The sequence below is a fragment of the Xenopus tropicalis genome, chromosome 2 (genome assembly GCF_000004195.4).
Source record: "Xenopus tropicalis strain Nigerian chromosome 2, UCB_Xtro_10.0, whole genome shotgun sequence".
In the NCBI taxonomy this organism is placed as follows: Eukaryota; Metazoa; Chordata; class Amphibia; order Anura; family Pipidae; genus Xenopus; species Xenopus tropicalis.
In genome coordinates this window covers 137921131-137939684 of record NC_030678.2, presented here as the reverse complement: position 1 = coordinate 137939684, position 18554 = coordinate 137921131, and the positions used below count along the sequence as shown (strand labels likewise).

The window sequence follows — 18554 nt, the reverse complement described above, 5'->3', positions numbered from 1 at the left end:
GGAGGAAATCAGGGAGGGCATTCCAAATGTAGGGGGCAGCCAGGCAGAAAGGTTTAAGGCGGGAAACTGCAGTAGTAGTGGGGGGCGCAACCAAACGATTGCTCTGCGAGGAACGAAGGCGTCAGCCGAGAACATACGGAGACACAAGGGACGAGATGTAGTGAGGAGCAGAGGAATGGAGGGCTTTGAAGGTTAGGAGAAGAAGTTTGTAAGAAATTCTTTGTTTGATAGGAAGCCACGATAAGGACTTTAGCAGGGGAAGGGCCTGAACTCTCCTGGATGAGAGGAGGAGAATTCTGGCAGAAGTGTTTAATATAGACTGTAGGGGGGAAAGATGGGAGTTAGGGAGGCCGGTTAATAGCAGGTTGCAGTAGTCCAGTCGTGACAGGATGAGAGCATGCATGAGCAGCTTAGCTGTTGCAGTAGAAAGAAAGGATAACAATAATAGGTGTGAATAACAATAATAGGTGTGAATAACACTTTAGGTGTGACCATCCAGCCATGTTGTTGCAGAGGAAGGCAAAATAACTATAAACATGTAAAAGGCCATCACATATATGCAGCATTTCATTACAACTGAACGTGAAAGGAAAATTCTCTTCTGGTAATAAGGAAGTGAATTTATTTTACTAATTTTGACTTTACAATGAGTACAGCACTGAGTACAGGCCTAATAACAAGGGTCTCTAGCTCATCCCTTTAAAATTATACACTCATAAATCAACATATAGCTCACAAGAGCAGTTACTTTAAAGCCTTATTTAAAGCTAGGCAGTAGGACTTTGCTTAAAAGCAAAAGAGGGTGCTGGGCCACACTAAGGTTTTCATTGTTTGAGGTGTCAAAAATTAACACAGAACTTTCTGTTTCATCAACTTTGTATTTTACAAACTACATTACACACATTACACACAGTACTTAGTCTCGCCTACACTGATAGCCCTCCTAGAGTAGTTACCTTATGTAGTTATTACTTAGCCCCATTCATACACTGCAAAATGACCGAGGAGTGTATTTATGGACACCATGATAAAGTCAAACACTCTTCATAGACTACCCAGATATAGCCATCACTATATTTGCATGAGAGTTCCAAGATGTAAAGTGAGAAGGAGGTTTTCATATATTAAGGTTCCAATGTGAGCAGTGTTCCATTTTTCCGCTAGAAATTATTTAACGGTTGTAGATAAATGCAAAGGGCAGCCCAACTCCTTATTATCTTTATAAATATGTATGTATATTTATACATTGGTGGAATTTTTCATTACTTTGTCAGTCCTTTTGTATTAATATACATACGCATAATGTTCTGCACATTCCATGGCAAAGGTCATGGAGCACCTTAGTGATTTACATTCCATGTATGTTTAAAGCAGGAGCTAAATCATTTCTAACAGTACACATGATTCTGTGTCATAGGGCACAAATTACATCTTTAAATACCAGTTCCGGCGGAGCCTTTTTGTATTAAAGGCAGATACAGATATATATATATATTACCAGCCTTGGCTGAACACTCCCCATAACATGGTTTTTAGCCCAGTTTTCCAGCTTCCATTATAGCAAAATAAGCTTATAGCTGAATGTTAATATGATGAATTCTAATTTAGCCGCAAGAGAATCAGTGGAATTATCTGCCACAACCCCATGCACCTTTCCTGTGCAATAATATATTTAGTGCTTGTACACCATGGTGTGAGTCAGGCCTTCATGCTGATATTTGCATTAGTGATATTTAGCATATTGTAATACCATAATGGACTGTAAATTGACCCTGATCCTTTAAGCATGCTGGAATTTGCTAAGCTCAGTGCCATGTGTTAAAGAACAAGTTGTAGTGCACAACAGTCCCTTCTTGCTTCTTTTACATCCCATTGTGTTGATGCACAGCCAAGTACATAGATATTAAAAAAAAAACAGGAACATCGAAGATACTGTAAATCATTATTGGCATGGATCGTTATCTCTTCATCTCTCTGTGTGCAGCCCCATTAATTATCATGTAAACTGTGTGTCAGTCACAGATTTATATTGTGCAATTACAGGAAGCCCTGGGGTTCATATAAGTTGAACACTGCTTCTGTAGCTTGGCTGCCTGTAGCATGTCTAAACTACTGTGATCTGCTTGAATCCTCACACAGAGGGTGAGGTTTGGTTACATGCTTCAGTGGGTGCTTATGTTGCTGGCTGGGAGCTCTAAATGTGCCCATAAATGGGCCAGTTAACGCTGCTGCCTCAGGCCTGTCCTCGCCAAAGCAGCAGATTTTAATATGTATGGCTGCCCACCTTAACACGACTAAAGGTGAACCAATTAGAGGTTGTATTGGTGGCTACACACCTTTGTACTGGTACATAGGGTTTAGTCATTACAAAAAAGATGAGGGGTTAGAAGTCACTGAGAAATTTCATGACCATTTAAGGGGCAGGAAGCCCAGAGGACATGAGGTGACTCTGTTTATGCTTTGCAACAGGGTTGGCATTCATTTTTTTCATGTGGCTCTTGTGTAATGATACATAAGAGCCATGAATATCCTTTAAAATGCATGCTTATTAATAGTGTTCACTGATGTCATCAGTTCTTAGTGAGGTCACATGTCACATCAGTATTATCATCATTTATTTATATAGAACCAGCAAGTTATGCAGCACTTTAAATGAATTATAATAAAATATTAAAATAATTTAACAAAGAGCAGTAAAGGAATAAAAAGGGGTTCAGAGGTTTCACAAGAGCTTATGACCTATTAAATACTTGTGCATTATAACAAAGAATGTACAGGTATGGGACCTGTTATCCAGAATGCTCAGGACCTGGGGCTTTCCAGATAAGGGATCTTTCTGTAGTTTGGATCTCCATACTTTGTCTACTTAAAAGTAATTTAATCATCAAATAAACCCAATTGCCTCCAGTAAGGATTAATTATGTCTAAGTTGGGATCAAGTACGAGCTATTGTTTTATTATTACAGGGAAAATGGTAATAATTTTAAATCATTTAAATTGTTTGATCAAAATGGAGTCTATGGGAGATGGCCTTCCCATTATTCGTAACTCTCAGAATAACGGGTTTCCATATAACGGATCCTATACCTGTGTTTCTTTATGATATTGAAATTCATCTTGGAGTTTCATGCCTGTATATGGCCATGGCACTCTTCAGTGACTTTTTTTTTGCTTATATTTTAAACAGATATTTTATTTATAGTAAGGACTGCTATTTCTTATTAACTTTCATTGTGCTTTTATTTCATATTACTGTGTAATTAAACCATATAATAACCATTAAAATCATATATACCAAAAATATATGAATTGCTGGTCCCTGCTACACCCATCATTCATTGAGTCTGCAGTGGCTGCTCAGTGCAATTATATAAGGGGCTCTAGAACTTAAGTTAAAATAAACAGGTTTAAAAAACATAATCTATATCTCTCTCTTTATGCACACGCTGGATCAAAACCTTTCTTCACTTTACAGAACATATGAATCAAAGGTTGGGGCCCATCATCCACTTACATGGATTATGTAAAGATGCACTTCATATAATTCCTTTTATTTTTAACATGGATCATACCAAGCAGTTTGACAGACGTGACAGCTCAGTATGCATACGCCCACAGTTACTGAATCACATAGCACTACATCAGTTGCGCAATAAGAACTGTACCATGAGAAATTAGTATTAAAGGGGAACTCCACTCAAAACTTATTTTTTTTGTATTTGCATTTTCAAATAACTTAACAATAATTAGCATTTTTAAATTAATGTATTCTGAAATGGTGCACATAATGACATGTGGGTGTGCTTTTTTTCTCATATAGAAAATCAAACTTTCAAATGAATTCTAATAAACACAAACCAACATCAAATCTGTGGAGCTACTATATTGTAAACTATTTGATAGGCAAACTCTATGGGGGAGATTTATTAAGACACAAATGCTCTGAGAGTATTTTCGCTGATTTTTTCACGCTTGCGCAACGTTTTCGTACTTCCGCACGACTTTTTCGTATGCTTGCGCGAAACATTCGGACAGGTTCTGCCTTTGTTTACAATTGTTTGGTATGAAAATTTTGTGACTTTCGGATCGCCAATACGATATTATCATGACTAATACGATTTTTTTCGGAAGCATTTTCGTGATATTTGTGATCTTCAGAAATTAACGTATTCAATCCGAATTTTTTCCATTCGGGATTCGAATTCGTGTTTTAATGAATCGGCCCCTATATGTGTAATTTCCAGAGCATATTGATAAGAGATTATGTATGATTTGTACTGATCTCCAGCTGTTGGGTGGAAAAAAATCAGCACACACAAGGAGCTAAGAGCAGCATAAGTTTATTTTAATAAGCATATTGCTACATGTAAACCGTGCTGAAATGCTGACGTAAGGGGTCACACAAAGCCAGTCTAACCAGTCTGTCACAAGCATGCACTAACAGCTTCTTGTATTGCCTTTTTTGATTATGAAATATTTGGACATGTTTATATTGAAAAATCACTACTACACTACACTTCTACATCCCACCTGTCAATTAACCCATATATAGTTTTTTGTAAGTTTATTAAAGCAAATTAAGGCAAAAACAGAGCCACAGGGAATCTTTAGTGTCCTGTGTATAAAATATAACATATTAATAGCCAATGGGCATAGCAGGTATAGAAGGGAAAATTAGTGGGCCCTGGCCCCCCCATGGGCTCCATGTTCTCCGTGCCCCCCTGCAGTTGTTAGGGCTGACCCATCTATAGTTATGCCATTGTTCTGGGAGTTTTCTTAGTGGACTTCTTTATATTAGTGCTGCCAATTGTGTACATATAGCTGGTAATTATTTGCAATGGTACATGTTTGGGGGCCAAATTATAAAAATGATGATAGTATCCAAAGACTTCAGAGGAGCTTTTGAGCAGTATGCAGCCATGAATAATAATATGGAGGGCCACATACAAGCCTCTAGTTTGATAGCCCTACTTTATATAATCAGAGGCGTCTCGGACTGTACCACCATTGATGCTACTTTGCTGAGTATTCCCAACATTATCTGAATACTGTAATTGTGCACAGTACACACCTGCCTGGACTTCTTTTTTGACTCGCATCTGACTTATGCTTCAATTGCTTTTGCTTTGTGAAGAAGAACAGCACCATCTTATGTCAATGTGCTGTAATGCACATATTCCCACATATCACTTTAAATAATGAGGCACCTGTTGTGCAGAGCAGTGCTGAATTCACTACAGACCCATCCATTAGTTCACTTGTATTTCTCCCATTTCCTTTATTAAAGGGGTGGAAGGAATATAGGTAATATAGGGCTGTATAGATTTTAGCAACACCCAGCAAATTTAATTTTTTGAGGCATATAATGACTAAATAATAATGCCTTTCATTGGGAATACAATTAGGAATGTCTAAAGCTATGGTTGAATTCAAGAGGGGGAATATACCAATGAGATTACTGGACAGGCAGAAATGGCCTTTATTATTCTAGTTCTTCATGGAATATTGCTTTAAAGGGCCACTAAATATTTTATTTATATTTTAAAGGACATACATAAAGAGTGTAGGATCCATGAATAACAATTTACCACTGTTTATATACACTTAAGTACTAAATCCATTGTGTTTTACAATAAGTATTGGTCCAACAGCCCTACTGCTAATGGCAGACGAGGCCAATCCTGCCGGCCCGCAGCCATCCAGTGTATATAGTAACAGGAATAAATGAGATTTTGGCCAGAAGTTGCAAACAAGCCATTGCACATCACTTTGGGCAACATTTATTATATAACTTTCTAATGAAACGGAAAATAATAATCTTGTACAATCAGGGTGTTTGATTTAAGATTAAATTGAATTTCCCTAGATACTGCCCCTATTCCAGGTGCCATTTTAATACACCCTAATAATTCCCTTTCTTTCTATTCACAGTCACCTTTAAATTGTATGACAAAGACAGCAATGGTCTTCTGGACAGCTCTGTGAGTCAATCAGAATTTTTCTTATGTATTTATATATGTATTTGTAGTGCTCTTTGTTTCTTAGCTTGAGGTGAGGTGTTTGATTTGCATAGGATGGGGATTGTGCATACTAACACTTTAGTACTAACAATACAGGGAACAACTGCCTTGCAAGGTGATCTGCAAAGTGCAGAATTGCTTGCCAAATTATAATACATGCCTCTATACACATGTGTTTTATACTAAACACCTCTCTCACCATCTGTGGGTATTTCCACAGGAGGTGGACAGGATTATAACACAAATGATGCGTGTAGCGGAATATCTGGACTGGGACATCACGGAACTCAAACCTGTAAGTGATATTGTCAGTTATCTCCTAATGCTGTCTCTCCCTGATTGTCTCCCAGATTCACACTTATTGCTGTATACTTACAGTATATCCCATGATCCTGGTTATATTGCCATTATATATTTCTCTAAAACTTGTTACTTGTTATGTTCTTACAGATGTTAGAGGAGATGATGAGACAAGTGGACTATGATGGAAATGGAATAGTCTCTTATGAAGAATGGGTTAAAGGAGGACTCACAACAGTGCCTCTGCTGGTGCTTCTAGGAATGGAAGTTGTATGTATGAGCTAACAATGACTAGTAAATATACATGCAGTTGAACACCCTGGGGCTAAAGTATAATTTGAATAAAAGTTTTTTTGACATAAAAAGCAGTGCTGGTCCGGGAATGAAAATTCTGAATTAAGTAGATGTTGAATTTGACCATGCCTGCACTGTGTTGGGAAGAGAGCACCCTTTAGTGCAAATACTTCTTCCTCCCAGCCTGGCTGTGATCTGCACCTTGCACAGGGTAAAATAATCTAGTGCTAGCTGCAGACTGCAGTGTTAGGGGGCATAGGCTACTCCAGTCCATACTGCCTGCCATACGGATGGTAAGGACAGGGCCTTTATGTGGCTTGTGTTTTCTGCTATTTCCTAATGGTAGGGGTGGTAAGGCATACCTCCCAACATTTGAAAAATGAAAAGAGGGACAAAAAGATTTGGCGCGTGCAGCGCGGCAATTTTTTGACCACGCCCACTTTTGTGGCCATGCCCCAATTACCACACCCCATCCATTTTTTTTTCCAAAAAATACTCCTTTTATATAGTTGAAATGGCGGGATCATACGCAAAATGTGCTATACCCTCATACTGTACTACCTAAGGAAAACAATATAGCAACTCCTACATATAAAATACAAATATAGAGAGAAGGCAGTCAGTTATAAATGAGTTATAACTATATACCAGTTTTGCCCCCCCATACACAGTACCCCCAATGGCCCAATAGACAGTAACCCCCATACACAGTGCCCCCCATAGACAGTACCCCCCCATACACAGTGCCGCCATACACAATGCCCCCCATAGAAAGTGCCCCCAATTTCCCCCATACACAGTGCCCCCAATTGCCCCCATAGAAAGTGCCCCATAGAAAGTGCCCCCATACACAGTGCCCCCAACTGCCCCCATAGACAGTACCCCCCCACAGAAAGTGCCCCCAATTGCCCCCATAGAAAGTTCCCCCCCCCATACACAGTGCCCCCAATTGAGACAGTGCCCCCCCATACACAGTGCCCCCCCCATACACAGTGCTTCCTTATAAAAGGGCGTGTCACCGCCACAAAAGGAGCCGCATACGCAGAGGAGCCGCTGAAGAAGAAGGAGCACTAGCGCATCGCGCTGTCCCGGATACTTCAATGAATGGGACATTCATGGAACTATCTGGGACAGCGGGATGCGCTATCAAAACCGGGACTGTTCCGTGGAAAGCGGGAGAGTTGGGGGGAATGGGTAAGACATGTTAGTGCCTCACCTAGCCTGCCCCTGTTGAAGACAGTGCTGCTGAACGCAGGCAGTGTTGTTTTGAAGGAGGTAGCCTTAGGTCTCTGTGCTTCGAAAAGGAATGCCAAGGCCTGCAACAGTTCTGCAAAAGTGAAAAGCAGCAATTCTGCCCATATTTTGCACTTTTCAAACTGCCTTAAAGATGGTAAATAACCCCTAAAATGAATGCCTAATATCTGTCTAACATCTTCTGCTTTGGAAGCATGAGGACAAGAAATGTAATATGTTTATATATTGTGACTGTACTAAAAATAGTATTCTTAGGAAATTTTTTGCTTTGTTCCCTTTTTTCTGAAAAATCAATTTTTTTTTCCTGTGCCATTTTTTTTGTGTCTGACAGAATATAAAAGACGATGGGCAGCACCTGTGGCGCCTGAAGCATTTCAACCGCCCTGTGTATTGCAATGTGTGTGAAGCTCTTCTTTTTGGGGTCAGGAAGCAGGGCCTGTGTTGCACTTGTAAGTCTGCTCTTCAGTAACATCCTTAGTAATATACCAATGGCAAGTTCCCTGTGTGCACATTGCTACAAACACAAGGCCTGAAATGTAATGTTCCAGTAACGCAGAGAGATAGTCTTGGAACTGTAGTGACTTTAAAGGGGTGGTTCACCTATAAGTTAACTTTTTAGTATATTATAAGCATCTTTTCATTTGATCTTCATAATTTATTTTGTATGTTTTTTTAATTTTTTGCCTTCTTCTTCTGACTCTTTCTAACTTTCAAATGGGGGTCACTGACCCCAGTTGCCAAAAAACTATTGCTCTGTGAGGCTTCAGTTTTGTTGTTATTGTTACTTTTTATAACTTATTTTTCTGTTCTGGTCCTTTCCCATTCATATACCAATCTCTCATTCAAACCACTCTCTGGTTGTTAAGGCAATTTTGATCCTAGCAACCAGATAACTGCTAGCATTCCAAACTAAAGAGCTGCTGAAGAAAAGTAAAATAACCAATTGCAAATTGTCTCAAAATACCACTCTCTACATCATACTAAAAGTTAACTCAAAAGTGAACAACCCCTTTAAACCTGTTCTTTCTATCATTTTATAATCATTTGTTGTTATTGTCAACATTTATAAACACACAAAAAGAGGCAACAAAGCATTTTTACTATACATTTTTCCCCTAATTTTATCCTACCCACAAAATCTTGTCACACGAGCCAGAGGATTGGGATTTGTGGGATCCTACAAAATCTGATGCCTACAGCTGCAATGCTACGTCAGATCAAATAGTGGGTTTTGTTCCCCCATCTACATCTCATCTTCAATGAAAAGAAAGTCTCTCAGACACCATCATATTTTATCTTGTCAGATGCAGATGCAGCGTTCTCTTGTGACAGGCACTTTGTGTCACATGGCAAAGCTTTCATGTAGTTTACACATCAGATTTTTCTATCAATCCCATTATATTTTGACCCACCCAAATACATCCACCTGTAGGATTTGTCCTGTTGGTCTGACACCATCCTACAAAAGCATGTTTAGCTCTTAGGACATAAAGATTGTTATGTAGCTTAACATTTGGGAATGTACACCACAATGCAGTTTTTTATGGCTTAGTGAAGGGAGTGCACAGTGGCATAAAGTTAATTATGTGTTGAAGTATATATATATATATAAGATTAAACAATATTGGTGGTTTATGTTTCCCAGTCTGTAAGTTTACCGTTCATGAACGCTGTGCCCGCAAAGCGCCTAATTCCTGCATAAGCACGTATGCCAAATCACGCAAGGATTTCAGCGTAAGTCATAACCTCTTATGAAACTCTTGGATTTAACAATGTCACATAATATTTACAGTGTGTCTTTTTGCTGGTACAGGTATGGGATCCCTTATGCAGAAAACCATTATCCAGAAAGCTCCTTGTTACAGGAGGGCTGTCTCCCATAGAGTCCATTTTAAGCCAATAGTTCTAATTTTTAAAAATGATTGTCTTTTTCTCTGTAATATTAACTCAGTGCCTTGTACTTGATGGAAACTAAACTGCATAAATCCATATTGGAGGTAAAAAAATCCTATTGGGTTCATTTAATGTCTAAATGATTTTTCGCAGACTGAACATATTGTGACCCAAATTACAGAAAGACTCCTTATCTGGAAAACCCCAGCATTCCAGATAAAAGATCCAATACCTGTATTTCACTTATTCCTTAATTGTGTTTTGCTCCTTCTCTGTGCGCTCCCTTCCTAGAATCGTTTCCACTCCCTTGTTGCTTTTACATGTTTGCTTTCCATTTTGTTTGATTCTTTTTCATATTTCGCTTTTCTTCTGCCTCAGGAGCAGGCCCATGTTTGGATGAGAGGTGGATGTGAGGCCAGCAAGTGTGACAAATGCCAAAAAAAAATAAAAAGTTTCCAGAGCCTGACTGGGCAGCGCTGTGTGTGGTGTCATACAAAGGTGAGTAGTTCATTAGGGAGATGCAGTGGAACAGAAATCACTTTTCAACCATAGAACAGGCACAATGTTGTTTTACGTATACTTATTTATGGTATAGAGATACAAAACTAGTTAATTTGCCTGCTTTTTTGATATACATAAAAATGTTTCCTTTTTATTGCTATTTAAGGTTCATGATGAATGTGCCTCATCCCCACTGTGTGATGGTGGAATCTTAAAGGACCACATATTACCTCCTGCTTGCATATATCCAGTAATCCTGGTAAGCCCTTTGTCTAAACATATTTATTCTTAAAAGCCTTTTTCATTACAGAGAATGTAGTAAAAGCTAGTATATACTACAAGATTTAGCATTGTGAATTACAATAATTATACAACGGTTCATTTACAATCTATTAAATTACTGTTTTTAGTATTTTAGTATGCACTTTTCAGTCATATTACTTTTTAATTATTTAATGTATACCCTCACCACTTCTGCAATTAGCCAATGCTGTTGTTTTACTCTTCCATCTTTTGTCATTTCAGGAACGACAGAATAGCCAAAAAAATCTTCTAGCTTCCTCAGAAGAAGCATCACAGACGTTTAGTACCCCAGAAGGACAAGTCCTGCGGGTAAAAGATGGCAAAATTCTGACCTATAGCCTTTCATTAATTTGTATTGCCTCATCCTTGGCTTGTTCAAGTTAGGGGTTATCATGTATATTGGTCAGTGCTGCATAAACCTTTAGCCAATTCCTTGCAGCCTTTCCATTGTGAGCCAATAAATCCAGAATGACAATGATATTGTGCCTTTATCCAAGCATAGATTAAATGCTGCAATTGTTTTCCTGTAAGGGTTTGGAGATATTTTTATTCAGCTCATTCTGTGCCAAGCTCTATGTGTCATTCCTACTGTATTCTTGGATAAACCCAAGGACCTGTTATTCAGAATGCTCAGGACCTGATACTTTCAGTATAACCGGAATTTCTGTAACTAGAATCAGCAGTAGTGATGAGTGAGGCATGGATTCGCAGCGAATTTCATCATTTCACCATTGGCGCGTCACTAAAAATGTTGAGGTCGCATAAAAATGGGAGCGATCACATGAAAATAAGTGCACTCGCACATGCAAAAAGTTGCATAGCACATTTGTGTTTCTCACATTTTTTGCTGTTTCGCATATTTTTCTGTAGTTTGGCAAATTTTTTTGCGAAGCAAAACAGGACAGATTCGCTCATCACTAATCAGCATGCCTTCAGTCTACTAAAAAGTCATTTAAACATTAAATAAACCCAATAGGATTGTTTGTTTGACACAGATTAATCATAATTGGGATCAAGTACAAGGTACTGTTTTATTATTATAGAGAAAAAAGAAATTCATTTTAAAAAATTAAATTAGTTCATTAAAATGAAGTCTATGGAAAATGGCTTTTCTGTAATTTGGAGCTTTCTGGATAACGGTTTCCAGATAACAGGTGCTGTACATGTACAAAGACATGGACAGTAAATTGGCACCTTCACATTTTAAGTCAAGAGGGGGGCCTGTCTACATTGTGTAGATTCCTTTCACCTTATTCTAAATTCACACATCAGGGCATGGGGGGGGGGGGGGGAGAAATATTTTGGATTTTTATCCTGTTTAGTTTTTTTATTTAATCTCAATGTATCTGTATTCAAATATTTTTAGTTCCTTCATAGGCTTGTTTTATGCAATATAAAAGCATTACTTCAAGCTAATTCCAGCAGCAATGCTTCTCTAAATACAGTGCAGCCTATATGTGTTTACATAGACGCTTTATAAAGTTTTGCTTTGACAAGGAGTACTTGTCAGTAAATGCATCCTCAGCTTTTCAACTGCACTTATCTATCATTACTAGGATCCCTCAAAAGATTGTTATAACCTTCACACTCCTGTTGTCCCCTATTTATTTCATTCTCTGCCACCCTTTCATGGGCCACCTTGAATAAGCCTTTTTACACATTAGAGTTGAGGTGTCAGCTTTTATTGTATTAAAGCCCCCTCTGGTGTCCATCATTTTTTATGGTTATAGATATACCAAAATCTATTCTATCATGCCAGCTGGTAACCTAATTTAGCTTCTAGCTGGGCCTTTAAGGAGTAGGTAGCACCAGTCACTGCTTTAGGATCCCCTAGGGGATCCACTGCTACAGGGAATTATATAGTGAATAATGTACCCCCAGTTGTAAAATATGAAGATATCATAATTCACAGAGGAGTTTGGAGGCCGAAGGCCAAGTGCTGTTGTTTAGATCATGGAACTCCAAATGAAATTCTAGTATCCTCATATTTTAGAACAGGGGGTACTTTAATAAGTCATGTGCCAAAAATGACATCACTGAGAACCATTTTTGAGGATATAATTTACAGGGTATTGATGTCTCTTGTGTAATATATATACATACTTACAGCAAATTGTCCTTGTGTATATGTGTGTATGTGTATATAATATATATATAAGTCTAGGGTTTGCATAGCAGAATGTTTAATTTTATGTGTCTCACTGGCCAAATGTGGAATCTTATTCCGCTTTGCCTTATGAGGTTGTGCCAGGTGTATGCTTTAGGTTAGATGTTTCACAAAATGATGCAGTACAAACTGATGCATGTATACAGTACAAATTGAAGAGTATATTGGGTATCAGTATTTATTGAAGTGAAATTTCATGTTTGTTTTTAGATTGCCCCATTACCAGGTACACACCCTCTACTTGTCTTTGTAAACCCAAAGAGTGGAGGGAAGCAGGGGGAAAGGTAAGTTCCTCTGAATTTTACAAAGAGTGTATGCAAATGCACCCTTACATTTACAAATATATGTTATAGTGTGTTACAGTGAGATTCACTACGCTTCCATGTATGTATATGTGAATTTATATAGCTCTACTTACGTATGCAGTACTGTACTTCCCTACACTATTGTTGCTATTTATACATCTATAACATATATTATAGTACATACTGTATATTTATAGTAATAGTGACAGGTGTACCTGTGTGACTGTATCGATAATAATTTGCACTTCTATATGTTACAGAGTGCTGAGGAAATTCCAGTATCTGCTAAATCCCAGACAAGTCCATAACTTGATAAAGGGAGGCCCTTCCCCAGGGTAAGTCTTAATGAAGCAAATGCTGAGGGTAAGGTAAATAGAGCTAAGGCTAGAAAATTAAATATCTCCACTCTTTCATTTCTTCAATATTGAAGGCTGAATTTTTTCCGGGATGTCCCAGAATATCGTATCTTAGTATGCGGCGGTGATGGAACAGTCGGTTGGATCCTGGATGCTATTGGTGAGTGATTTATATTACTGCATTAACATGGCTCTGATGACTCTACTCTGTCTGCTGCTGCAGGAGCAGTGGCAATGGCACTATACAGGAAATGTAACTGGAGGGTGGAGGGTCATTATTACATGGGAGAGGGTCAAAATATAAAGTGGAAGACAGGAGTGCTTTGTGAACCAGGCAATAATATATTGTGTTTGCTTTTTAATTTTTTACGATTTCATTTTTTTACGTGATAATGTAATGAATCTAACTCATTTGTAAGGCTGATGGCACACATAACTCCAATGGCAGCTGCTTGCCATTAAAGGAACAGTTCAGTGTAAAAATAAAACTGGGTAAATAGACAGGCTGTGCAGAATCAAAAATGTTTCTAATATAGTTAGCCAAAAATGTTATCTATAAAGGTGTGATTGGTTACTGACCTTTAACAAGTGAAAGAGCTGCACTCCAGCCTTTATGTTTTACATTCTTGGCTAACTAACTATATTAAAAACACCTTTTATTCTGCACAGCCTATTTACCTACGGTAGTTTCATATTTACACTGAACTATTCCTTTAAGGTCAATGGCAGGCAATAAGAAACAAAAAAAAGGCTGCGTGCCATGAGCCTAAATTCTCTCTTTAGCCATTACATCATTTATCAGCTACTATTTCTCCTTTTACCAAGACAAGGCAAACCTTCCATATAGACCACCTGTAGCTGTGCTGCCCCTCGGTACAGGAAATGACCTTGCGCGATGTCTCAGCTGGGGAGGTGGTAAGTGTCCTTTTGGTGTGTCTGTTCAGTCATAGTAGTGTATTGATAGCATGTTTCTGCTAGAGTTTGAGGCTTAAATCACAAGCCACACCCGAAGAGCAGCCATCTTAGTGACATCACATGGTGCATCCCACTGCTGACTGGTTTGCTCCATCAGTGTTACAAGCCATGCAGTGTTTGGTATTGGTCTGTTATTCTGTGAAAACCAGTACCTATCTTTAAGTGCAGAAGATTTACTACTGTGTCCTTACAAACTGTTGAAGGAATTTTACACATATTTCATCTCACTCAAATTTTTTAAAAAAAGGAAAAAAAGCACTCCATGATTCATTTACATTGCAAATGTGCAACTTGCAGCAGTAAGACATGAAAAGAACAATAAGAAGTGTATCTGATAGAAAACAGTATTTTGGGTTATTTGCTAACTGAACACTGTAAGAATTTTATGTATACTAGTAATATATGTAACATGTAATAAAAGCTCAAAATTTGGCTTAGAAACCTATATTATCCAACTGAATGTTTGCTTTAAAACAGGCGACCAATGAATGCTACCTGCTGATTGGTTGCTATACGCAACATTAGACATTAGCAAATGCTGCACCTTTTTATTACATCCCCTCTTTAGCGTAGTTCACTTCCTTAATTATTCCCCTACCTGACCCAGCAGCATGTTTACTTTTTGTGTCGGACATATTGTTTTTAGGTTATGATGGAGAAAATCTAATGAAGTTCTTGAAGGACATTGAAAAGAGTGTACCCATTAAAATGGACAGATGGAACATTGAGGTTATACCTGAAAACCCAGATGAGAAGGGAGACCCAGTTCCTTACGAGATTATAAACAACTACTTTTCCATTGGGGTGGTATGTACAAGAATGACTAGAGGGTGATGTGACCATGTGTGAATAATGGGTGGCTGGTACAATTAGAAGACAAAGTGGAAATTCAAAGGACTTTGGGTTATGCTGATCAAAAACCCCTGCAGTGCACTGGTGAGCTCTAATACGGCTGTTGGGCTTAAAATGGAATGAATAGGGCTTGTGCTGAACATACTTTTGACTGTTGTTAGATTCATGAAAAATCGATGGTTTTTGTTATTTCTTGAACTAAATAGGCCAAACAGCAAAACTGGAAAGACTTCATGTCTGGATGTCTGGTTCATGTCATGATTACCATTGTACCATCCCCTCCCTTTACCCTTTGTTAAGCAGGAGTCCATTATGCGGGATGGGGGGGGGTGGTATCTGTACAACCAAAGCCCTGTTCATTGCCACTAATATTGACCAAGGGAGTATACTGCCCCTTTAAAGAGTTGGTCTTAATTCTAAAAAGTAAGTTGGAGAAACAGTAGTGTGTTTAATTGTGGTTTTCTTTAGTCAGTTTCTGGTAATTTTTTGAAACCCACACGTTCAGCAAGGATTTATAGTGTGCTACTTGTGGCATACACATATAACCATTAGGAATTCTTTAGGAAGGTCTTTGCTTTTTTAGATACATATAAAAATTGTGGCATAACCTTAGAGTTAGAGGCACTGGCAAAAGAGTTTGTTTCCAAGGGCAAAAAGTAAAACGGGAATATACATTTCTACAGTTTAAGTATTTGGTTTCTACAAACTTGGCTACCCTGTGACTGTGGGGTACTCTTTACTCATGAGCGATGCAATATTCTCTTTATGTACCCAAGAACAACATTTAGATTTAGCTTAGCAGTATGCTAGTTTAGAGTAGAAAGACATAAGGGGTAATTTATGAACAAACCCACTGCTGGTACTCTAAAATAGACGCAATGGAAACACACAATTTATTAATGTATTTGTGTCCAGTTGTGCAGCTGCTTTCCCACATGATTGCCAATGCATCCACCCTTCTCTTCTGATGACTTGTATGCAATTGTACCTATTGGTGCTGGTGAACCTTTAACACCTCGCTGGACCTGGTCACAGCTCCAGGGCTCTCACTGCAGGTTTCATCAGAGGTGCACTACATATGAATCAGATTGCCATTTGAACATGGGCTCTGGAAATGATGCAACCCCACTTCAAAAATACTAGGCGTGTCTTGCACCTAATAGGGAGCGGTTATTACACATAAACCTGTAAGTACTATGTCTGCAGTAGCTGAAATGACAGCCATGAAACTGCCTATGGTCAGGTCTCTACATTTCAAATAGTTTTGTAGCCCTATGCATACTGGCAGAACACTGCTCAAAAGACTCCTGGTATTCATATTCAAGATGTTGCTAAGGCAAAATTGAAACATTCACCCATATCAATACAGGGCCACACTTTTCCTGAGGGATAATTAATTGGATCATTTTGTGTAGCCAACCATGTGAAATTGCATAACATTTGATTTTGTACCCTCCCCCCAATGGACATCCCAAGGGAAACAGCCTTTTTTGGTTGGAGACTGGCACGAGTTCTCTTCAGTCTTGGCTCTGTTTGAATGTTATTTGTTAATGTTATCTAGTGTCACTGAACTCTGTTCATGTACTGTGTGTGATTCTGTAGCTTAGTACAGTGGGATACATCCACATTCAGAGTTATTTTTGTAGCTGACTGGTTGCCAACTCTCTTTTTATTAGGCGAGGGGATTGGGAATTGGTGGGAAAGTCTGGGAGGGCAGTAGGATCTATTCTGCCTGGTATTTTCCAAGATTACTTTCTGCTGAAAACTCGTCCTTGCATACAGGGACAAAGACGTCATATAATGTCATATGAGCCAGAAACTCAGCCAGTTGTTTTCATTAACGGGTATCTGTATAATAAACACAGAACGAACTCAATACAAAAATAGATACAGTTGTTGGAAGATAAAAGGTTGTTTTTAGGGATGTTTTCATGGTTACAAAATAATGAATTGAAAACATATATTTTAGTAATATTAGCAAAATGTGATGATATTTTAGTCACCTGGGACAAATTTCAACTCAGATGCCCATTTACAGGCAGATATGGGCTGGAAACTTTCCCAGGCTAAAACAATAAACTTTGTTGGCAATACCTGATCATGTTTGGACAGAAAGTCCTTTTAGCTGCTTTGGGACCCATTTTATCCAAACATTGACCCAGACTGCTGAATGATTACTTTTGTCTCATTTGGTCCAACACATCACTTTTGTGTCATTTTCAAAAGCGAAACATGGCATTCTTTACCCAACTTCCTAAGCGTTCTAAGTTAATTTGGCCTGGAAGTTGGGGCGTTTGTTCTCTTTAGAAGCAACGTAGAGGTTTCCAGATTTATTTAATAAACACAAAGTTTCAGATAAATAATGTTGAACGAGCAGACTAACCTTTGCCAGTATATATTTATAGTAAACACTGCTTACACACAGAATATAAATTGGCAGCAATATACAGTGGCTTGCAAAAGTATTCGGCCCCCTTGAACTTTTCCACATTTTGTCACATTACAGCCACAAACATGAATCAATTTTATTGGAATTCCACGTGAGAGAACAATACAAAGTGGTGTACACGTGAGAAGTGGAATGAAAATCATACATGATTCCAAACATTTTTTACAAATAAATAACTGCAAAGTGGGGTGTGCGTAATTATTCAGCCCCCTTTGGTCTGAGTGCAGTCAGTTGCCCATAGACATTGCCTGATGAGTGCTAATGACTAAATAGAGTGCACCTGTGTGTAATCTAATGTCAGTACAAATACAGCTGCTCTGTGACGGCCTCAGAGGTTGTCTAAGAGAATATTGGGAGCAACAACACCATAAAGTCCAAAGAACACACCAGACAGGTCAGGGATAAAGTTATTGAGAAATTTAAAGCAGGCTTAGGCTACAAAAAGATTTCCAAAGCCTTGAACATCCCACGGAGCACTGTTCAAGCGATCATTCAGAAATGGAAGGAGTATGGCACAACTGTAAACCTACCAAGACAAGGCCGTCCACCTAAACTCACAGGCTGAACAAGGAGAGCGCTGATCAGAAATGCAGCCAAGAGGCCCATGGTGACTCTGGAGGAGCTGCAGAGATCTACAGCTCAGGTGGGGGAATCTGTCCATAGGACAACTATTAGTCGTGCACAGCACAAAGTTGGCCTTTATGGAAGAGTGGCAAGAAGAAAGCCATTGTTAACAGAAAACCATAAGAAGTCCCGTTTGCAGTTTGCCACAAGCCATGTGGGGGACACAGCAAACATGTGGAAGAAGGTGCTCTGGTCAGATGAGACCAAAATGGAACTTTTTGGCCAAAATGCAAAACGCTATGTGTGGCGGAAAACTAACAC

At 38.7% G+C, this 18554-nt stretch overlaps 1 protein-coding gene across 9 annotated transcripts in view; it reads left to right on the top strand.

Moving 5' to 3' along the window:
• dgka (diacylglycerol kinase alpha) overlaps positions 1-18554 on the top strand; it is an 82197-nt gene that overhangs the window by 54221 nt on the left and 9422 nt on the right. For all 9 annotated transcript variants that reach the window (XM_012957810.3, XM_012957812.3, XM_012957811.3 and 6 more), the window contains 13 exons: positions 5932-5981; positions 6241-6315; positions 6471-6590; positions 8200-8317; positions 9514-9602; positions 10140-10259; positions 10429-10521; positions 10788-10874; positions 12943-13016; positions 13298-13372; positions 13468-13553; positions 14219-14308; positions 15015-15175. In XM_012957810.3, coding sequence (XP_012813264.1) covers positions 5932-5981; positions 6241-6315; positions 6471-6590; positions 8200-8317; positions 9514-9602; positions 10140-10259; positions 10429-10521; positions 10788-10874; positions 12943-13016; positions 13298-13372; positions 13468-13553; positions 14219-14308; positions 15015-15175 — 1238 coding nt within the window. The remainder of the gene's footprint in view (positions 1-5931; positions 5982-6240; positions 6316-6470; positions 6591-8199; positions 8318-9513; positions 9603-10139; positions 10260-10428; positions 10522-10787; positions 10875-12942; positions 13017-13297; positions 13373-13467; positions 13554-14218; positions 14309-15014; positions 15176-18554) is intronic.